The following is a 24,484-nucleotide window of genomic DNA, read 5'->3' on the forward strand; positions in this document are numbered from 1 at the left end:
AATAGGCTAAAACGCTGTGGAAAAGGGTTTAAAAGGACAGAATATTCAGTGCTCTGTTTGTTTAAGTTTTTTCAGATAAGACCACTGTGCAAGTTGCTCCTGGCACCTGAAGCCGATGCTTCCAGTTATTGGCCAGGAATACAGGGGGAGTGACTCACAGCGTTTCTTATATTTTTAGAGTTACTTGTGGTGGGTAATGTGGTGAAAGGTTTCTATTACCTCTTTTTAATGATTACTATTAAAGTTATGTCGTGTGTTGTGTCGAAGAAATGACACAATAGGCTAAAACGCTGTGGAAAAGGGTTTAAAAGGACAGAATATTCAGTGCTCTGTTTGTTTAAGTTTTTTCAGATAAGACCACTGTGCAAGTTGCTCCTGGCACCTGAAGCCGATGCTTCCAGTTATTGGCCAGGAATACAGGGGGAGTGACTCACAGCGTTTCTTATATTTTTAGAGTTACTTGTGGTGGGTAATGTGGTGAAAGGTTTCTATTACCTCTTTTTAATGATTACTATTAAAGTTATGTTTTAACTTATAATCACACTTTGCATAGTACAGTTGATTATATCAGCTAACTGTTACAATAATTTAAGGAAAGAGTACTATCTAGCCCCTATCTGTTCTTCTTTTCTCTTTTTGTATAGCAAGAATGATAACTACCACAATAGTCTAACTTCATTCTCCCACAATGGCACTCTGAACTACCAAGAATTGATACTGCTCATTGAAAACCCCAAATGGGCTAATGGGGTTAATGAAGTCTGGGTGTGTTTTACAATTGGATAGTGCGTTATTTATAAGTCTTAAGCTATCTGTATGCCATTTGTATATGGGTATACTGGCCATCAGTGATGTTTAATAGTAATATTGTTCATTAAGAAAACCTTGTTTTAAGTTTTCACATGTTTATCATCTAAAATCATGAAGAACCCTGCAGGAAATTAATTTTCATAAAAAGAAAGTGACCACAACTTATATTCTATAAAGGGATTTTACACTGTCTTTTTCAAATATCTATTACTTTAAGACAATTGCAACATGAGGTTCAAGATACTATAAATCTTGATTTTTCAAAGCAAGATTTTTGGGCCTTTTTTTGGTTTATAATAAAAACTCCTGCAACTGATCTTGGTTATCAGTAAATAAGGTGGAACGTCAAAGTGTTAAATTACAATCACAAATGTGTGATTGCTGATAGAAATCCGGTTTAAGAAGATTAAATTACTGTACCTTAAAATCACAAAATGTAAAATTACATTTTAAGAACAAAAAACTAAACACCAATTCTAGACGTCTCTGTCAAGATTTCTGTTTTCTTGCAGATCTTGTTACCTGTACAAGATATCATCTATCTGTCTATTAAATTCATATACAAATAGGGAATATAGGTTTAATTAATCTAGATCATATATTGATATACAGCTAAAATGTCGTCAGTGTCCATTTCAGTGTGTATTGCACATGCACAATATTCTCTCTATATTTAATTTAAATGCTCTTGGAATACTGGCAAGCATGTAGAAAAGGCAGGTTTTGCCCCTTTTGTCTGTTGAGTTTGATGTCTCTCTTTTGTTGCCAAAATATTGTGCAAAACCCATGGTCCTGGGCATTGTGATCCTGAAGCTGATGCTATCCATATAGGTGATTTTCCCACTTTTTGCTCAGAGAGATTGGAATCAACCCCATTATGTCTATTTGAAGCAAATTCTGTTTTTTTTCTAGGGCACTGAATCTCTTAAATAGACAATAATAGTGAAAACCACTGGATAAAACAATAAAGGGAAACAAACACGCATTATTTCAGCTAGACTAAAGACAGAATTGTCTAAAGAAGTGCGTGTCAAAAGGTAGATATGTCTCCACACAACGCATTCACTTCAGTTTATATAATCATTTGAAATATTAAGTGTGTTTTGTGTTCAACCATATCCCTCTTTGTGTGTAAATTTGAGTATTTATATTCAAGGGTTCCAAATCATTTATTTATTTTTGTGTGGAGGTTTTTATGTTGTGTTTTTTGAAATAGAAAAAAAAGAATGTGGCTTTATGATGAAAGAAAAAAGATTGTGGCTTTACTCTAATCTTTCCTTTGCTATTATGGTCTGGTTATACCTGGACCTCCTTCCCTGCAACCTTTTGGCCCAGTAATGGAAGTGTAAACATAGAATTTGACCGTAAATAAGAACCAAAAGGCCCATCAAGTCCACCCATATTACTTGTGCTGTGTAAATTTACTTATTTCTTAGGATAGCCTTATGCGCTTCCCAAGCATCTTTGAATTATTTTACAGTAAAGAAATTTCAAGCGGGTTCAATTACAGAATTGTACAGTTTTACTGTAGTCCTCCTCTCTGTGAATCGGCATTTGGTTGTAACTCCCTGGGACAATCTATACTATGCAGGAACATTCAAGGTGTATGTATGGGTTTTGGATTCTCTCCTTTACTCCGAATTATCTATTTGCCCACTCATTAACAGGCCCATTTATCAAAGGTGTTGCGGACCTGATCTGACACTGCGGATCAGGTCCGCAAGACCTCGCTAAATGCGGAGAGCAATACGCTCTTCGCATTTAACATTGCACCAGCGGCTCACAAGAGCTGCTGGTGCAACGCCGCCCCCTGCTGACTCGCGGCCGCCAGCAGGGAGGTGTCAATCAACCCGATCGTACTCGATCGGGTTGATTTCTGGCGTTGTCTGTCCGCCTGCTCAGAGCAGGCGGACAGGGTTATGGAGCATCGGTCTTTAGACCGCTGCTTCATAAGTTGTGTTTCTGGCGAGTCTGAAGACTCGCCAGAAACAAGGCCCTTCAAGCTCCGTACGGAGCTTGATAAATGGGCCTGTAAGTGTTTTTGCTATCCATATTTTTGGATTTTTGTTTTTGTTATCCATATTTTTGGATTTGTAAGTATTTGTGTGTCACTGTTTGGACTATATCTTTTATTTGCATGCTTATTCTTTTTCTAGAGGTGTATTTTTAAGCTTTTTCATGTCACTGAAACCACAAGTTCAGCTTGTATTATGGAGTGTCCTAAATTTAGGAAATCCTCCTCTGAGGTCTTATAGGTTAAGGGGTAAAGCAAGAGGTTTACCAGGATTTGCTAGAGTTTGGGATACAGAATAATCTAGGATTAGCTTTGTACTTTGAATGTATAGACTATTCTACTCCAATTAAGTAAATCAGTTAAGAGTTTATATACTCTTTGATTGTAAGATCTGCTGATTCTCCCCAGGGTAGACCTGTAGACATCGGAAGCCTTTGTCTAAATATAATCACTTATTATTCTATGTCTTATCACTTTCATGATATTCTTCTATGCAATCAGTAAGTATAAGTATAGAACATCTTCGGATTATACTGTTTCCCGCATTGCTTAACATTAATATTATAGTTTCTCTTCTTCTCCTTTTTTTGTGTATAGATGTCATGCAGACCAAACTAAGATATTGCTTATTGCAGTAGTTTCCTGAACCTCAAGAAACAAATAGCAAGTCTGAGTGATGTGGATAACCTGTTAATGTAAAAACTGTAAATATTTTTTACGCATATTTACTTTATTCCTGAGGAATGTTTTCAGATATGTGGTAAGATGTGGAATGGATTACATAGAGCTGTTAAAAATCAGATTTTCTTAAAACAGCAGAGAAGCGCTGTTGTGAGGCTCTGTGACGACAGAGAGGAGCCAGAAGAAGTACAGTATACAGGTCCCTGAGTAGTTTCCCCCTGTGGAGCTCATCATCCGTATCAAAGAGCGGAGGGGTGCCTTCAAATAGAGGCTCAGAAACTAAGAGGGATAGTTAACATTTATTTATTCAGATACCATCTTTTGGATTACAACTTCATAAAAGGGGAGGTTTGTTATCCACGAAAAGCCCCTCCTCCGTAGGTGAACGACGGAACAGAGACTTGGCAAACATTAGACACGCCGCAAGTGTAATGCTAGTGAGGCGCTTAACATAATGACTGCATGAGAGTGAGTCTGCAAAACCTTACATACGAGGACCCATATTCTCTACTGTACGTTATGTGAGTTTGTTTTTATTCCAGAGGAACTGTTTTCAACTTTGTCTTTAATCATATGCTACTTTTATTGCTAAGGGAGATGACATAAAGCAAGACTGCTTATAGTGTATTTGTGATATACCTGCAGGTGTTTTAGTTATTTGCTATTTTTGCACATTTCTACATTTGTATTGGTTTAAAATAAACTTTTATTTTTGGGATATTGATCCTGGTTTCATTAATTTCCCTTTAGCTGCTAGTGCTGTGTGTGCAATCTCCTTTTTAAATACTGTATTTTTCTGATACTGTTTTGAGGCCATTATATTCTTGTGCAAACCTTATTTTCTTTAGTCTTGGATTACTCATCTGGTCATGTCATCTCCTATGACTTAAAAGTATGTTCAATATGGAAATCCATGCAAGAGTTCATGAACTTTTGGTCTACTAAAAGAAACAGAAAAAGTGTTTGGAAGATTAACTCCAGTAACTGCATTTTCCTTCCTAAGATAGAGAGAGTCCACGGCTTCATTACTTACTGTTGGGAAATACAACACCTGGCCACCAGGAGGAGGCAAAGACACCCCAGCCAAAGGCTTAAATATCCCTCCCACTTCCGCATTACCCCTGTCATTCTTTGTCTTTTGTCAAGTCCTCCCTCCCGATCAATATTTTGGAACTATGGGCAATCTTCAAGGCCTTGAAGGCTTGGCCACTTCTGGGTTTGTCCCAGTTTATCAGATTCCAATCAGACAATATAATCTTGGTGGCTTACATCAACTATCAGGTGGGAACGAGAAGTTCCTTGGCGTTGAAGGAAGTATCTCAGATTCTGGAGTGGGCGGAGGCCCACAGCTGTTCGCTGTCAGCAATCCACATTCCGGGTGTGGACAACTGGGAGACGGATTTTCTCAGCAGGCAATCCTTCCATCCAGGGGAATGGTCTCTCCATCCCGAGGTGTTTGCAGAGATATGCAGCAAGTGGGGGATGCCGGAGATAGATCTCATGGTGTCCCGTCTCAATACCAAGCTACCCATGCATGGGTCAAGGTCGATGAATCCCCAAGCGGATCTAATAGATGCACTAGCAGTGTCCTGAAGGTTCAAACTCATGTATCTTTTTCCTCCATTACCGCTTCTTCCTCGAGTGGTGGCCCGCATCAAGCAGGAGCGGGTATTAGTAATTCTGATTGCTCCATCGTGGCCACGAAGGACGTGGTTCGCGGATCTAGAGGGGATGTCCTCATCTCCTCTGTGGAAGTTACCTTGTCGCAGAGACCTTCTGTTACAAGGTCCATTTGTTCATCAAAATCTAGATTCTTTGAGGCTGACTGCGTGGAGATTGAATGCTTAGTCTTAGCCAAGTGAGGTTTCTCTGAGAGTGTCATTGATACTCTTATTCAATCTCGGAAACCAGTTACTTGGCATATATGACACAAGGTGTGGAGGACCTACTTATTCTGGGGTGAAGAGCCTGGTTTTTCCTGACACAGAGTTAAGGTTGCCAGGATCTTATCTTTTCTCCAGGATGGGCTGGAGAAGGACCTTTCTGCTAGTTCCCTGAGGGGACAGATTTCGGACCTGTCGGTTTTATTGCACAAGAGACTGGCTGAGCTTCCAGACGTGCAGTCCTTTGTTAAGGCTCTGATTTTTATCAGACATGTGTTTAGATCTGGGGCTCCTCCTTGGAGCCTAAATCTTGTTCTTCGGGTTTTGCAACAGGTTCCATTTGAGCCTCTGCATTCCGTTGATATTAAATTGTTATCTTGGAAGGTTCTCTTTTTATTGGCTATTGCCTCTGCACGCAGAGTTTCTGAGATCTCTGCTTTGCAATGTGAGCCCCCTTTATCTGATTTTTCATGCAGATAAGGCAGTTTTACGTACTAAATTAGGTTTTCTTCCTAAGGTTGTGTCAGATCGCATCATCAATCAGAAGATTGTGGTTCCTTCTTTGTGTCCTAATCCATCTTCATCAAAGGAACGCTTACTTCACAATTTGGATGTTGTTTGCGCCTTGAAGTTATATCTTCAGGCTGCTAAGGAGTTTAGACAATCTTCCTCTTTGTTGTCTATTAGGGGAAGCGTAAGGGGCAGAAGGCTGCTTCGACTTCCCTATGTTTTTGGTTAAGGAGTGTCATCCGCTTAGCTTACAAGATGGCGGGACATCGTCCTGAGAGGATAGCGGCTCATTCCATTAGAGCAGTGGCTTCCTCTTGGGCCTTTAAGAATGAGGCCTCTATGGATCAGCCTGGTCCTCGTTACATACTTTTTCAAAATTTTACAATTTGATGTTTTTGCTTCGGGTGAAGCAGCTTTCAGGAGAAAGGTTTTGCAGACTGTGGTGCCCTCAGAATAGGGTCAGCCTCTTCCTTTTTGTTCCCTCCCGTTATTCATTGTTTCCTCTGGAGGTTGAGTATAGTTTTCCCAACAGTAAGGAATAAAGCCGTGGACTCTATCTTAGGAAGAAAAACATAATTTATGCTTACCAGATAAATTCCTTTCCTTCCGGATAGGGAGTGTCCACGGCCCCCGCCCGTTTTTTCTTGTCTATGGGCGGTTCCCTATTATTTATTTTATTCTTCTGGTACCTTTTTATACCCTAATATTTCATCTACTTTTCCTTGTTCCCTCGGCAGAATGACTGGGGTAATGAGGAAGTGGGAGTGATATTTAAGCCTTTGGCTGGGATGTCTTTGCCTCCTCTTGGTGGCCAGGTGTTGTATTTCCTAACAGTAAGGAATGAAGCCGTGTACTCTCCCTATGCGGAAGGAAAGGAATTTATCTGGTAAGCATAAATTATGTTTTAATTAAAGGTTCCATACATTCTAATCCAAGTGGCATTTTTATTTATTTTTTTTGCAAGCTATTCTTTCTGGTCCTTTTTTCCTACATTGCCTATGTTGATGTCCAGTAAAGATCTGCTTTTGCTTTTTATTCATTTGACTTCAGCTTTTTATTTTGACTTTCCCAGAGAAAGCCTGACTATTGGGGTGTAGTTACTGTATCCCCATAAAAATGCTGAACCACTAGGTCATGTAATGGATTTCCACCAGAATCAAAATAGCCAATAATTTATTTGTATTTATTTATTTTAATCTTTGGTGATTTAGCTTTTCCTCCTAAAATATTTCCTTGGTTATGTTTTTGCACAAGAGAATGGTAAGTATTTGTAAAAAAATACGGCGCAATGTACATTTTCATGAATGAAGGTGCCCCTGTTTTTAATAGTATTTTTCAAAACCAGGCACTAATTCTTAAAAATGTACATTCACTTTCAACACTGAATACATTTCATCCACTTCCCTCTAATTATGGGTGCCACAATTTTGGAACCAAGGTTACACTGCAGGTACTTGAAGGAGAGTAGCTGCATGTGTAAACACATCAGCACTGGGATGCAGTGAACGATAGATTTTAACATGGCAGCACCCATGTCTAGAGGGAGGCAGAGGGAATAAACTCAATACCTTGCTTATAAAATATATTTAGTGTTTAATTTCCCTTTAGTATAATGAGGAACTGGCATTCATGCATTCATAACCTCTCCATTTTATTCTGATAAATAACTAGAACTCATATTCCATTAAAGATGTGTTTTTTTTATCAAATCCCTACTTGGCTGACTAGACACATATTGGCTTTCTATTGCTCTTGCAAAGCCAACCGATTTAATATGTAAACAGCAGGACTATAATACATGATAAATATACATTATGGGCCAGATTACAAGTGAAGCGCTAATAAACGTGTACTTTCAACATTGTAATGTGAGCGGTAAGCCCGACAAGCACAACCACCCGCGATAAACCCCTTATCGCTCGGGCACAAAGGTTTGGGCTCCACTCCACTCTGGCCCTATATTGTAACTTAGACTTGTAATATTTTAAATAATATTTACTTTTTTTTTGTGGAGTATTAGGTCATTTTGACCTAATTAAAGGGACATGAAACCCGATTTTTTTCTCTCTCATGATTTAGAAAGAGTATGCAATTTTAAACAACTTTCTAATTTACTTCAATTATCTATTTTGCTTCATTCTCTTGATATCCTTTGCTGAAAAGCATATCTAGATAGGCTCAGAAGCTGCTGATTGGTAGCTGCACATCGATGCCTTGTGTGATTGGCTCTCCCATGTGCATTGCTATTTCTTAAACAAAAGATATCTAAAACATGAAGCAAATTAGATAATAGAAGTAAATTGGAATGATGTTTAAAATTGTATTCTCTACTTGAATCATGAAAGAAAATTTTTGGGTTTAGTGTTCCTTTAATAACATTTACATAATATCTTCTGCATATGTGTTTGATGCTATCCTATGAATATTTTTAATTCGTTTTACACCATTTTTTTGGATATGTGAATTCAGCAACAAATAATCTTGTATAATTACATTTATATATAATTACATTTATATATTTAAATAGCCATTATAGTAAACAAAATGTTACATGCTTTAATTTGTTAGAGTATGCCAATTTGTCACTATTGACCTGCAATTCTACCTATGGTTAAAGTGTTGTTCTGTACTTAAAGGACATAAAACCCCAAACATTTCTTTCATGTTTTAGGTAGAACATACAATTTTAAACAACTTTTCAGTTTACTTATATCATCAAATGTGCTTCATTCTCTTGGTATCATTTGTTGAAAGAGCAGCAATGCCCTACTGGTTTCTAACTGAACACATGGGTGAGCCAATGACAATCAATATAGGTATATATATATATATATATATATATATATATATATATATATATATGCAGCAACTAATCAGCAGCTAGAACCTAGGTTCTTTGCTGCTACTGAGCTTACCTAGATAAACCTTTAAGCAAAGGATAACAAGAGAAGGAAGCAAATTAAATAATAGAAGTAAATTGGAAAGTTGTTTAAAATTGCACAATTTTTCTGAATTGCGAAAGAAAAAAATTGGGTTTCATGTCCCTTTAAGTTGCACAGCTGGATCATGCAATTAGCACTACTGATTGGCATTGCAGCATAGGAGCGGTACTTTACCTACAAGTTAAACCCTCTTTCAGGGGGTTAAACACATAGATGTGCAGAATCAATAGTGATACAATTACATGATATAATAAATGAGAGAATGTAATGTTTTTCTCTATAATGTCCCTTTAAGAATACCGCACGCATCATTGCGCTTATGTCTCTAAATATAACATTATTTGTATACTACATTTTGTCTATAAAATCTGATCATGAATAGGTCAACATTTGTTCTGTCAAATACCCCTGAAGTGTTAAACAAATACCCAGCTAGTAGTCAATCAATTACGATTAACTCATGCAAACAGATTACTGAAACATGGCATTATCGTACAGTGAAATCACATATTTAAACTTAAAGGGACAGTCAACACCAAAATTGTTATTATTTAAAAAGATAGATAACGCCTTTACTACGCATTCCCCAGCAACATTGTTACATTAATATACTTTATAACCTTTAAGCCTCTAAATTCTTTATGTCCTCTTTTTGTTTTTTAAATAAAGATCCACCAGGCTGGTCTTACATGCGATTACGCTGAGCTTCCACATCATGTCAGCACAGAGATGGAGATAGAAGGTTTTGTCCAATCTATGAAACATTTATTGAAGCACCTGCCAAAACCAACTCTTGTCACAATAGCTAGGTAAGCATTTCATAATTGTTTCTACAAGCAGGTAGAAAACCCTTTATCCAAACTGCTTGGTGCTGGAAAAGGTTTGGATTTCAGAATAGAATGGATTTTGCAATATTTGTATTTGTAAAATGGGACAGTTTGGCATTGGGATGTAACAAAGTATAAACAACAATAGCTTATGTCATTTAGGCAATATATACATGTCATAATACAGCAACCTAAAGGTAGTTTATATATTTGCAATACTTTTGTATACATATTAGCATCAGAAAGGTAATATCTGTTTTTTTTTAAACAAATATAAACTGTTATTTGCATTTTAGAACACAAAAACCAAATACATAGCCGGTGAAAATTTGGAATTTTACAATAACTTTAAGTAAAGAAAAAATAGTAATAATAAAATATCAATTAGCACATTCGTTTGAAAGTGAAAATGGTAACCTTTATGAAATTTTCTCCAAGTTTCCAAAGAGAAATGGGAATGTGCAGGTTCAAATACAGATACAAGTCCCCAAATCCAGAATTCCAAAATCCAAACATTCTGAAATCCTATTATTGTTGACTTAATAGTGTAAAAAATGTTAATGATGGTCACTTTCATTGATCAAAATCATTGTAGACGCTAAATTATATAAATAATTACTTTTTTATTTTGTTATACATTCCACTGTTTCTCTGCCCACATTGTCTATTTCTGTGTAAAAGGACTAATCATGCTGTAGCCAATCATAGCATGCCCCCTTTGGCATCATAATCAGGGGTGTTCCTATTAAGTTGCTGGATACCAAAGGGGGCGCAATACGATTGGCTACAGCATGATTCATCATTTTACACAGAAATAGACTATGAGTTGCGGGCAGAGGAATGGTGAAATGTATTACAAATTAAACTGTAATTATTTATATAATTTAGCATCTGCAATGATTTTGATCAATGAAAGTGCCCATCATTTACGTTTTTTTTTTTTTTTTTTTTAAACTTTTATTTTTATTGAGGTTGTAAATAAGGCATACAGAACACGTTAAGGAAACATACAGCACAGATTGGTTGCATACAATAAAATCAATATGGACCAAATTAAAGTAATAACACATATGCAAATGACAAGTTCCAGTAACAACAACAAGATGGATATCATCTGCCAAATAAACTATGTACCCTCCAGGTGATATCTGAGGTCACTTTTGTAACTCAAAGCAACCTGGAGCTGTCCGGCAGAGGGTATTCATGTATATATGGAGACCACTTGTGGATCTCCAATAGTTAACCTCATTTAATTTGTTTTTTATATATGTATCAAAAGATATGTTGTAAACTTATACGCATGGATGTAGAACAAGTAAACATGGTATTCATGGTCACAGACATTGTATGTTATATCATCACAGATAAATATATGGAGCCCCAAGAAAAACCGGTCACTCCTGGACCTCTGAAGGATTAGTTACTACTGTAGGGGGGTAATAGGAAATAATAAGGGCCACTCTTGGACCCCGGGAGGGAGAGTCATCTATATAGAGAATAATATATATGTATAGTGAATACTTAGTGATAGGCTTCAACTCAGGGGCATGGCTATTAGGTCTTAGAACACTACCTTTAGATGTCTGCCTTACCAATGCCATATATGACTATAGCGGGAGAGCAAACATTTAAATCTTAAGGCTGCAGGGATAAGGGGAGTTTAGGGCTATCTGATTATGCTATACATTGAGCCTGGACTCAAACTTCAACTTTAAGAGATATAAGAAGAACATAAAACCAAACAACAATGATCAAAGCACCATATGCTATGTATATATGCTGAGGAATATTGAAATAAAAAAAAGGGAAATATGCTACACACATTTAAATCAATCAGCCTATGCAGCTTAGTATTATGATAGGAAAGTGGCATAAAACGCATTTATCCAAATACCACTGTATATGCATAAGAAAAATAATACTGGTACTCAAATATAGATTAAAAAGTGGCAAGGTTATACCCATCCTAAATAATAACTATAGAGTGTGTGAACAGAGGGTATCGGCTAAACATATAGTGTCACAATTAAGCATAACTGATAAACAATTCTAGAGTACTGGTAATGTTGCATTCTCTCTTTATGGAGAAAATAACCGAAACAAAACAGCTTTTATGCGTATAAAAAATGTGCATGGGGAAATACAGTCAGGAAGCGAGTCTAGGTCCTTCATATGATCATACTGGGCACAGGCTTCATAGAATAAGCTGGCTGCTGCTAGGTGAATTTCTATGTAAATAATGAACATTAGAGACTATCTTCCCCTTAGCTTCACTAAAGGACGTGCTGGGTAGCCCGTAGTGCATGGTTAGCCCACACCTATTCTCTTGTGTACAGCCCACATATATGATTTCATCAGAGGCTTAGAACTCCTGTCCTTAGCTACAGCGATAGGCATAAACAAGAAATAGCAAGAGTCAGTAAGTTCCTTTTGGTGAATAAATATACTGCCATCAGAGTTTGGAAGGAGGTGCTCTAAGTATTTATCTGAATGAGAGAGATCAGATATCGAGTGTAAGCATTGTAGGGCTCCCCATAACTCAGGTTTCCTTACTTGAATGGCGCGGCTTGCATATTCGTAGTCTGGAGGTAAATAAGAGACCCCAGTAGCGTCTGAGTTCCAGCCAGATTGCGGGTTATCATATGCGCTCCGCGTAGCTGTTTGCACTTGCAGGACTGTAGATGAAACCGGAGCCGACACTTGCTCTCTCTGCCCCTCTTCATCCACCGCATATAAGATTGTCACTGCATTCGGGTTCCTCCGAGGTCCCGGGTTCTTCCAGCTGCGACTGTTGTCTCATGAGACGAAATAGGTCCCGTTGGAGCCCAGCAAAGGAATCCAGCACAAGCCTTTGCACCTCTCTCTCCCATCGATCAACTGCCTCCATGAACCGCTTTTACACAGTTCAGACAGGTTAATATAGATTTCAGGTCTAGAACATCCGAAGAGTTGTCAATTCTGCAAATGCACTATGTTAGTATGACTTCCTCAGGTTACAGCTTTAATCGGCTGCCATTACCCGGATCTACCGGGGGGGTTAGGTGGAGGCCTCAAACACTTGTGTGCCGTCGCCGCAGGCTCACCGTTCCGGTACCTTAATGCTAGTAACAGAGCCACCCACACTGATCAATTTGTTCCACTACTTTGGATGAATCGATAGGTAGGTAGTGTCAGCCTGGGAAAAGGCTCTAATCACTGATATGCAGCAGATTTATCAGTGGGTCCACACAGCATCAAAGTAAGTCGGCCATCTTGGTCGCAGCCCGGAAGCGCCCCCCCCCCCATCATTTACGTTTTTATTACACTAATATCTCAACAATATTAGTAAGTTTACAATCACTTTAACAATTTGTCAGATATATACTGTATATAGAAAAAATCTAACAGATGAAAATAACTGAGAACTGATTAACCAATAAGAGAAAGACTGATACTTTGTCTATGGATATTTGGATACAAGCCTTAAGAATGCTACCAGTAGGTAGCAAACTAATCCAACACACTGTATAGGGTGGGACTTAAACTTGCTGATCTGAGTGAACACACTGGAATAGAGGCAACCATTGCCATCCTAAACTTAGTTATACAGATTCGATTTTGTCTAATTCAGTGTTCTATAAAGTTTGCTGTTGTTGCTTTTGCATTTTCTTGTTTTAAATTGTTTTCTTAAACTTTTATCTTTACACTGAAGTTTCAGACTTTAAAAAGACTATCTGTGCAACATAACTACTCTCTTGTGCCTCGTTATTTAGAACTGTTTTACACAGATGAAGTACTCACCAGTTAGTAATAGCAAAAAAATAATAATAATAATATTTTGCTTCCTTCTGAGGGATAGCAGATGAAGGCCTTCTCAGTTGAGGGCATGCATGTGTTCTCTGTTGCATTTTTTATGATGCTTTGACTGCTCATTAGAATCATCACTAGCAACATTGTGATATATATATGTATATGTGTGTGTGTGTGTGTATATATATATATATATATATGTGTATATATATGTTTATTTATTTCTTAAGACACGGTGAGTCCACAGAATCAACAATTACTGTTGGGAATATCACTCCTGGCCAGCAGGAGGAGGCAAAGATCACCACAGCAAAGCTGTTAAGAGTCAATTCCCTTCCCACATTCCCCAGTCATTCTCTTTGCCTCTGTTCAAGGATGAGGTGAAGTTTTGGGTCTTATCCTTTCTGAATGTAACAGTGCTTATTTTAATGGGTCAGGCCTGTGTTTTTAAATCTTCTGCTCCTCCTGGGAGCCTTAACTTTGTTCTTAAAATTTTGCAGCAAACTCAGTTGAGCCATTGCATTCCATAGATATTAAGTTGTTACATTGGAAGGTTTTGTTTCTTATTGCTATCTCTTCTGCTCGGAGAGTGTCGGATCTCTCAGTTTTGCAGTGGGATTCCCCTTTTCTTATTTTTCATACCGATGAGGCGGTTCTTCGTACTAAATTAGGTTCCTTCCTAAAGTGGTTTCGGAAAGAAATTTTAATCAGGAAATTGTTGTTTCTTCTCTATGTCATAGTTCTTCTTTTCTGAAGAACGTTTGTTACACAACTTGGAGGTTGTGCCTGCTTTCAAATTTTATTTTCAGGGGACTAAGGAGAGATGTGGTGTTGTGGTTAGCTCCACCGCTCCTGAAGCAGGTAGTTGTGGGTGTGAAGCTAGGTAAAGCTCCTGCTTTCTCATCCGTCTTATTCGCTAGTCTTCTGCCCTGTTTGCTTCTCTGAGAAATATAAAAGTCTGAAAGCTTCTGCTAGTTCTCCTTCTTTCTGGTTGTGAAGTATAATTGGTTTTGCTTAAGATATTGCTGTGCAGCAGTCTCCTGAGATAATTACATCTCTTTTCAATAGGGTTGTCTCTTTTTCTTGGGTCTTCAAACTAAAGCTTCTCTGGAACGATTTTGCAAGGCTGCAACTTGCTCTTCTCTGCCTACCCTGTCCAAATTTTTCAAATTTGATTATTTTGCCTCGACTGAGGTTCTTTTGGGAGAAAGGTTCTTCAAGCAGCTGTGCCTTCTGTTTAGGTTACCTGTCTTGTCCCTCCCTAATCATCAGTGTCATCAAGCTTGGGTATTGATTCCCAACAGTAATGGATGATTCTGTGGACTCATCGTGTCTTCAGAAAGAAAACAAAATGTATGCTTACCTGATAAATGTATTTATTTCTAGACACGGTGAGTCCACGGCCAGCCCTTTATTTTAAGACAGTTATTTTTAACTTTAACCTCAGGCACCTCTACACCTTGTGTTATTTCCTTTTCCTTCATTTTCCTTTGGTCGAATGACTGGGGATTGTGGGAAGGGAAGCGACTCAACAGTTTTGTTGGGGTTCTCTTTGCCTCCTCCTGCCGGCCAGGAGTGATATTCCCAACAGTAATTGATGATTCCGTGGACTCAACATGTCTAGAAATAAATAAATGTATCAGGTAAGCATACATTTTGTTTTATATATATATATATATATATATATATATATATATATATATATATATATAGTTTTATATTTTTTATTTGCTTATTATGATATTATCTCTTATCTCTACTATTTCTTGAAACCCAAAACGTCTGTTCTCCACGTTCAATACTCTTCTCCGCCCACCTCCTACTACAACTTATTTCTCAGCTCAAGATTTTGCCAGCTACTTCAATAACAAAATAGACTAAATCAGAAATGAAATCTGCTCTCAACATGCTACCGGCCTCAAACCCCCTCAAAACCTCACTATCATCCAAAACCCACATAGCCATAAATCTGTCCTTATACTATCCTCTCACCTCACTACCTGTCCCCTCGACCCAATCCCCTCACAGTTACTCATCGCCCTCTCTTCTACCCTTATCCCTATACTCACACACATCTTTAACCTCTCCCTCAGCAATGGTATATTTCCCTCATCTCTTAAACATGCACTGGTCACACCTATCTTCAAAAAACCTTCTCTCGACCCAACCTCCCCATCCAACTACCACCCTATTTCCCTACTTCCTTTTGCCTCGAAGCCTCTCGAAAAGCTAGTATCTGTACGTCTATCCCATTTCCTTACACTAAACTCCCTCCTTGAGCCACTGCAATCTGAATTTGGCCCCCACCACTCCACTGAGACAGCAATTGTTAAGGTTACCAACAACCTACTTGCCTCTAAATCCAAAGGCCACTCCTCTCTGCTTATCCTCCTTGATCTTGAAGTCCCATGGGTTTCAATACCATTTGTATGCCGATGACATCCAAATCTATCTCTCTGTACCAGACCTATCTTCTTCCTTGCAAACCCGTGTCACTAACTGTCTTTCTCATATCTCATCTTGGATGTCCTCTCACTACCTTAAGCTGAATCTCTCCAAAACTGAGCTCCTTATTTTCCCCCTTCTAAAATCTCCAACCCCAACTTCTCTATAACTGTCGATAACTCCACCATAACCCCTACCCCGCATGCCCGATGTCTTGGAGTCACATTTGACTCAGATCTTTCTTTTACTCCTCACATTCAGTCCTTGGCTAAAGCCTGCCACTTCCACCTTAAAAACATCTCTAAAATTAGACATTTCCTTTCACAAGACACAACTAAGATTCTAATCCACTCTCTCATCCTTTCCCGCCTCGATTACTGAAACTCCATCCTTTCTGGTCTCCCTAGCTGCCGCCTAGCTCCTTTACAATCCATAATGAATGCCTCTGCCAGGCTCATCTTCCTTACACGTCGCTCTTCATCTGCTGCACCTCTTTGCCAATCCCTTCACTGGCTTCCTCTTGCCTCCAGGCTTAAACACAAAATTCTCACTCTGACATACAAAGCCCTCATCTGCACTGCTCCCCCCTACATCTCAGACCTTGTCTCCAGATACTCTGCCTCCCGACCCCTTCACTCTGCCCACGAACTCCTACTCTCCACCTCTCTTGTTACCTCCTCACATTCCCATTTACAAGACTTCTCTAGACTGGCTGCCATCTTGTGGAACTCTCTGCCTCGCTCCACAAGACTCTCCCCTAGTTTTGAAAGCTTTAAGCGTTCCCTAAAGACTGTACTATTCAGGGATGCATACAACGTACACTAACCTGCACTGCTATCCCCTTGAACCCCTTAGCATGTAAGCCTATGAGCCCAGCTGTTTGTAGGTCACCCGCATAAGAGCCGATTACAACAGTGCAACTCTCGGCACGGACCTCTACCCATTTGACCCCCTATAAATGTTACCTTGTATACCGCCTATGTTTATAGCGCTGCAGAATCTGTTGGCGCTCTACAAATACCTGATGATGATGATAATAATATTTCAGCATGCTCAATAGTAGTAGTAACAATAATGGCCATTCCAGTAGCAATTCAGCAATAAGAATCTATGGAATTTGTTGTCTTATATTGGTCTGTATATTGCTATACCCTCGAGCACCTGCAGCGATACCATTTCGTTCATGCACTCATTATATCTATCTATCAATCAATATAGGTTATGGTAAATAACAATAATGGAGAAACATGATTATAGTCTATCTATACACCTTTCCACAGAAATCCTTAATGACCAATGTCTTCTATTGGAGCAGAGGGCTCTGGGCATTGTGAACCTCATTTGAATATTATTACTGTTCTCCAATGGAAAATACTCATCGTTCAGGTTTTCTGTGGAAATATATATATATATATATATATATACTAGTCCTAAAGCCCATTCACACGGGCCATTTTTTGCAGTACAGCAGTCCCACCCCTTGCACTCTCTCCCTCCCCCTCTCTTTTGCTCTCTCCCCCTCTCTTTTGCGCTCTCTCTCCCCCCTCTCTTTTGCTCTCTCTCCCCCTCTATTTTACGCTCTCTCCCCCCTCTCTCTCTCCCCTCTCTTTTGCGCTCTCTCTCTCCCCTCTCTTTTGCGCTCTCTCTCTCCCCTCTCTTTTGCGCTCTCCCCCCTCTCTTTTGCGCTCTCTCTCCACCTCTCTTTTGCGCTCTCTCTCCCCCTCTCTTTTGCGCTCTCCCCCCTCTCTTTTCAGCTCTCTTTGTCTCTCCCTCTCTTTTGCTCTCTCTCTATCCCCCTCTCTTTTGCGCTCTCTCTCCCCCTCTCTTTTGCGCTCTCTCTCCCCCTCTCTTTTGCGCTCTCTCTCCCCCCTCTCTTTTGTGCACTCTTCCCCCTCTCTTTTGCTGTCTCTCTCACTCTCTTTATCCCCCCTCTTCTGCTCTCTCTCCTCCTCTCTTTTGAGCTTTCTCTTTCCCTCCTCTCTTTTGCGCTCTCCCCCCTCTCTTTTGTGCTCTCTCCCTCTCTCTTTTGTGCTCTCTCTCTCCTCCTTTCTTTTGCGCTCTCTCTCTCTCTCCTCCTTTCTTTTGCGCTCTCTCTCTCTCCCCCTTTCTTTTGCGATCTCTCTCCCCCCTCTCTTTTGCGCTCTCTCCCCCCTCTCTTTTGCGCTCTCTCTCTCCCCCCTTTCTTTTGCGCTCTCTCTCCCCCTTTCTTTTGCGCTCTCTCTCCCCCTTTCTTTTGCGCGCTCTCTCCCCCTCTCTTTTACGCTCTCCCCCCCCCTCTCTTTTGCGCTCTCTCCCCTCTTTTTTGCGCTCTCTCTCCCCCCTCTTTTGTGGTCTCTCTCTCCCCCTCTCTTTCGCGCTCTCTCCCCCCTCTGTTTTGCGCTCTCTTCCACCCTCTTTTGCGCTCTCTCTCCCCCTCTCTTTTGCGCTCTCTCTCCCCCTCTCTTTTGTGCTCTCTCTCCCCTCTCTTTTGCTATCTCGCTCTCCCCCTCTCTTTTGCTCTCTCTCCCCCTCTCTCTCTCTCTCTTCCCCCCCTCTCCATCCCCCCCCTCTCTCCATCCCTCCTCTCTCCCTCCCCCCCTCTCTCTCTCTCCCTCCCCCCTTCTCTCTCCCTCCCCCCCTCTCTCTCTCTCCCTCCCCCCCTCTCTCTCTCCCCCCTCTCCTCTCTCTCTCCCCCCTCTCTCTCTCCCCCTCTCTCTCTCCCCTCTCTTTTTATCTATCCCCCTCTCTATCTCTCTCCCCTTTATCTTGTGAGGGACCTCGCCCGGCCACGCCCCCTTCACGAACGGCCACGCCCACCTCTGCCGCAGATCAGGCAGATCGTGCTGTCTCTACTGCGCATGACGGCTTCTGACAAACACACTTGGCCTTTTATATAATAGGATATATATACTGTGTATATATATATATATATATATATATATACATACATACATACATACATACATACATGACTTGGTTTGGTTAAAAAAAACGGTGCTTGAATAAGAAATTAAACTTCTATATATACAGCTCAGTAGACTTGGAACCTTTAGTTTCCTGATTAGTAAACTACAGTGATATTTTTCCAGCTCTTCATACATTTTCTACTAGTTGGAAAGTAATGACTTCAGGTGTCCACAAGGTGGTACTGCAGGGTTTGTGTATTGCTTTTATTTGATAATGATAAGACAGCTGTATTAAACACTGTATTTATCATGACACGATTAAAAAATTAGAATACACTAATTATGCTTGAATTTTTCTGCTAAATTTCAAATAATTCCATTGTCACTCTGGTCTAAAGCAGTAGACCTTGCAAATGAAATAATAAAAATAAGATTAAGGGTTTAAAGCTACTTCACAACAAAGAATAAAAATGGTTGACATAACTAGTAGATATACAGTTCTGTTAGTAAAAATATTGTGTGTGTGGGGGGGGTAACTGGTAGGGAGACTGGCAGAAGGAAAAATTGAAATAAAAAAATAATAGACACATATACTAGTGTCTTAAATGGTGATCTTCTCATGTAGTTATGTTTAGGTGTCGTAAAAAAATTGCTAAACGGCTACTTCTTGACAATCAGCATGTAACCAGTTAAAGGTTCCTGGTACACCACATATTGGGCTAGATTACAAGTGGAGCGCTAATTTATTGCGCAGCCATAAATGGGCAAATTCGCCTTTTTACAAGTGCGTGATAAATACAAGTGGGTTGTTATTACTACCGGCAGCTTGTGGTAGCAATTAGCGCTGAGAAAATTAACCAGAGATCATATCTATGGTTAATTTTCTAAATGTCCCCTAATTGGCCCCAGTTTTAGGGGGTGTGGGGGTGTTAGAAAAAGTGCCTTTACATTGCAGTCTATGGGGAACTGTGTTCCCTGTAAATATATATGTATATGCTTATATACATATATATTTATGTGTTAATATGTGTATGTACACATATTAACACATACAAATACAGTACTGTGCAAAAGTCTTAGGCTGCCATTAGATTTTTTGTTTTCACAATGTTATAATGACCATATATAATTATTTCTCAGTCTCTTTATTAGAATACAATGGGATATTTGTATGCAGTATTAAAAACAGAAAACAAATCTAAAAAACAGCTTCTATAGGCTAAAGTGGCAAGTATTTAGTGTGACCTCACCTTACACTTGAGCAATAGCAGGAACCTGACTCTCGTAAATCTAAATGGAATCCTAATTAATGTCATTGCTAACACCTGTATTTGTCCTACTATTTCATGTCAAAATGACTTCTGTGAAAGGTCTATTACACCAGTTTTGTGCAAGATATGCTTGAGCATTACATACACGTGGTATGAGTTTATTATTATTATCATCATTCAAAATGCCAAAGATCACAGAATTTGACAGACATAAAATCATAATTTTGCATCAGCAAGGCCACTGTCAAAGGGAAATCAGCAAACAAACTGGATACTCAAGATGTGGTATTCAAGCTGTTAAAAAAATAGTGTGAAGAATCAGGAGAGGTCGAGGACAAAAAAAGACTGGAAGGCCAAGAAAACTTTCAAAATCTGATGAGAAGTTTCACAGAGTTTCTTCTGTGAGAGACCGGCAGCTTCATTGGGATGCCAAGTTGACCCTTCTACAGTCCGAAGAAGCTTGATCAGATATGTTCTTTGTGGAAGGGTAGCAGCCAAGAAACCACTTTTTCGGAAAGGGAACAGGGTGAAAAAGCTAAGATATGCTAAAGCTCATAAAGATTGGAATGAAGATCAGTGGAAAAAAGAGTATTATGGAGTGACGAATCCAAGATTAAAATTTTTGTGTCCAATCTTCGACAATATGTGAGAAGAAGAGTTGGAGAGAGATGGAAGAATCAGTGCTTGCAGCCTTCAATAAAACGTGGTGGATGGTCTGTCCTGGTTTGGGGCTGCATTTCTTCAAGTGTTGTTGACGAGATTGTCCGAATTGATGGGATCATGAATGCTGAAAAGTACAGACAGGTTTTAATTCATCATGCCATTCCTTCTGTAAAGCACCTGATTGGGAATGGTTTTATTTTTCAGCAACGATCTCAAGCACACTGCTAATGCAGTGAAATATTTGGAGAGAAAAACAGCTGATAAAACACTGACAGCCATGGACTGGCCACCAGAGTCCAGACCTGAATATTACAGAGGCAGTATGGGATCACCTGGACAGAGAAATAAATAAAAGACAACCTAAATCTAAAGAAGAACTCTAAGAAGTGCTGAAAGAAGCCTGGTATAATATACCAGGAGATTGCTTCAGAAAACTTCAGGACAGTCTCCACAAAAGAGTTCAAGATGTTGTTGTTTTTTTTAATATATTTTGTGTACATTATTCCTAAATTTATGTTTGTATCTTAATAAAGAGACTGAAAAATAAATATGGATGGTCATTAAAACTTTGCTAAAACAACAAAGCTAGTGGTGGCCTAAGACTTTTCCACAGTATTGTGTAATTGTGTATGTGTGTATATGTATGTATGTGTATATATATATATATATATATATATATATATAACATTTGCTGCCCATTGCTGCACGACTTACCAACTAAGCTGTGCTAGGTTCTTATGCCGTGTCTCACATCTTTTTTTCCCTGCTCCTATTTTTTGCTCTTATGCTTGGCTATACATTAGACTGATGTGCCAGTGAGGTGGGAGGGGTTTTATAGAGCTTTTGGAGTTTGTGAATCTCTGCCTTCTCCTAGTAGAAGGGAAGAGTAATTCCCAGGAGTTATGGATTGTGGACTCACCACCATGAAAGAAATGAATTTATCAAGTAAGCATACATTTATGTTTATGTTTTTAACAACAAAACTACACTGGTATGAATTGGCAACAATTAAAAGATTAATTGCTAACTATGCTACAAGAACATACAAACTCCCTCTTTCTAAATTACCCATATTCTTTACTTCCTCACACACCGGCTCCATAACAAGTTTGTAGTTAATAGTTATTCTTGGAGACTCCATTCAGAGAAGGGCAGGAGTAGGAGAGGCAGCAGCAGGCAGCTACTAAACTAGGTTTCTGAAAATCATAGTGCATAAACCTAAAAATACACCAAAGACATTCCTAGAGTCCATTGGTCACAGTGGCCAGCAATTCCTTAAAGTTATTGGAATTAATGGATGGTGACCACCACAGAACAGGAAGAGCAGGTGAGGTGGCAGCAGAGTTACTGAACTGGGTAGGTCTCTTATACACAAACCCCAAAAAATTCCCCTCCAAGGAAGGAGGGCAAACACGTGCCTAGACTCCCTTGGACACAGGTGCCAGCAGTTCCCTAAGGATTTGGCATTTACTAATGATGACCACCACAGAGCAGGAAGGGCTGGAGCAGGAGAGGCAGCAACAGGCAGCAGAAATACTGAACTAGGCAGTCCTCCGATTTATAGTACATAAGCCTCAAATATAAACCTCCAAGGGAGGAGGATAAAGAACTGCTTAGAGTCCTTTTGGACAAAGCGGCAAGCAGTTTCCTAAGAATTAGTAATTGACTAATAATGACCACCACAGAGAAGGCAGAGCAGGAGCAGCAGGGTACCTGAAGTAAGCATATTATTTTAGTGCACAAAAACAAAAAATACACCTCCAATGAAGGTGACAAGGGGAGTAAAAGTAGTATGGTTGAAAGGAAATAAAGATCCCACAAACCTGCTCCTTAAACACCTTTGTAAACAGATCAATTTGTTGAGTCTACAAGGATAACTTCAAAGACCTTGTGAAATTCCTTTAACATGATCAAGAGCAGTATCACTCAGAAGCCCAACTTAAACAGAAAGGATAGATCTACTTTGAAAATTATGCTTTGGTGAAGGTAGGGAGCTTTGGAGAGATTCACAATGGTGTGGAATTTGCATTAGTACCTGTGGTCTTGTCTGTTTCATTTTCCTTTCTTGTGTGTGCTCCTTGTATTTGCATCTGATTTCCAGGCCAGCCTAGAGCCTGACATCATGAACTCCTGCCTCAATAACATAGGTATGACCTGAAACAAATGAGCAATTCCGGACATAGAATTTAGAGAGTTTTTTTTTTTTTTTTATCTCGATATGTCTTTGGAAATCATGTAATGCATGTATAATATATGGTAGAGTAATCTCGGGTGATTATTTTGTTCCAAGAATTTTTTTTTCTTTCATGTAATTGGCAAGAGTCCATAAGCTAGTGATGTATGGTATATACATTCCTACCGGGAGTGGGCAAAGTTTCCCAAACCTCAAATACCTATAAATACACCTCCCACCACACCCACAACTGAGTTTTACAAACTGCCTCCTATGGAGGTGGTGAATTAATTTTATGCTTGATTTTTTATGATTTCTTCTATGATAAGCGCTTCTAAGCATTCTGAAGCCCAATTCCTCTCAGAGTACAGTGTTTGTCAGAGGGATGTGAAGAGAGTATTGCCTACTGATTTTATGATTTCTCTCAAGGGAAATCTTTTCAAGGGTTCTCTGTTATCGGTCGTAGGGATTCATCTCTTACCTACCTTTTCAGATCGACGATATACTCTTATATACCATTACCTCTGCTGATAGTTTTCAGTACTGGTTTGGCTATCTGCTATATGTGGATGGGTGTCTTTCGGTAAGTATGTATCATTGCTTAAGACACTGTCAGCTATGGTTTGGCGCTTTATGTATTAATATAAAGTTTTAAATATATGTATTTTACTTATATTTGCCATGAGTCAGGTCTATGTATATTTCCCTTTGCAGTTTAAACAGTTTCAGTATAGGAATCATGTTTAGGAAGTTTTTTTAAACTTCTTTCTTACCTGGGGTTCAGTCTTTTTTGAATTTGACTTGTTTTTCATTTTTTTGCGGGCAAATCTTGACCCACGAGGACTCAAAATGCTGTTTTTATTGCGTTATTCTTGATGCAAACATTTTTTAGGCACGAAGTTACGCCTTTGATGGCACAAATTTCGTAATTTCCTGTGTCTTTGTTGACGCTAGTTGTTTTGGCGCAAAATCTCGTTTGTTGTCTCATTTTCTGGTGTTAGTTTGCGCCAAAACATTTTTAAATTCCTTTTGCGTAATGCATCATTTTTGGCGCCAAAATTTAGTTATTTTACCCCTCTCCCTCTATCGCTCGCTGTTTTCATGAATTTTGAAAGCTATTATGCCTGCTTTTTTATTTTATTTTTTGTTTTAAAAAAAAAATATATATATATATATATCATCTTTGTTTTTATATCTACTAAAACTGTTACATTGTGGAAATTGAATGTTTTGCCTAATGTTATTTTTCTTTTTCTGTTACATTTTGTGAGCTGTCTCATTCTGATCCTGACTGTAGAAACTATGATGCCCTGAAACACAATTCTACAAAGCTAAGTGTGTTCTTTTCATTATTAAGCTGTTGTTTTTTCTTCAGCTCAATTATGTGACATTTATTTATCATATTTTATGCTAGTAATGTTTCTACATGTACAATGACATTTACTGTTTTTACTTATTCAGTTCATGTACTTGATTTCATCTCCAAACATCACATGTTATTGCTTATATCATAAAAGGTTATGACTGCTATTATGCCTTTAAAGGGACAGTAAAGTCAAAACTAAACTTTCATGATTCAGATAGGGTATGC

General features: G+C 39.0%; 1 protein-coding gene across 1 annotated transcript in view; it reads left to right on the top strand.

Moving 5' to 3' along the window:
* Nucleotides 1-24,484, top strand: part of C5H5orf22 (chromosome 5 C5orf22 homolog) — a 111,443-nt gene that overhangs the window by 60,329 nt on the left and 26,630 nt on the right. The window contains exon 8 of the mRNA XM_053714617.1: nucleotides 9,510-9,649. Within this exon, the coding sequence (XP_053570592.1) occupies nucleotides 9,510-9,649 (140 nt within the window). The remainder of the gene's footprint in view (nucleotides 1-9,509; nucleotides 9,650-24,484) is intronic.

Source organism: Bombina bombina, chromosome 5 (assembly GCF_027579735.1).
Source record: "Bombina bombina isolate aBomBom1 chromosome 5, aBomBom1.pri, whole genome shotgun sequence".
NCBI lineage: Eukaryota > Metazoa > Chordata > Amphibia > Anura > Bombinatoridae > Bombina > Bombina bombina.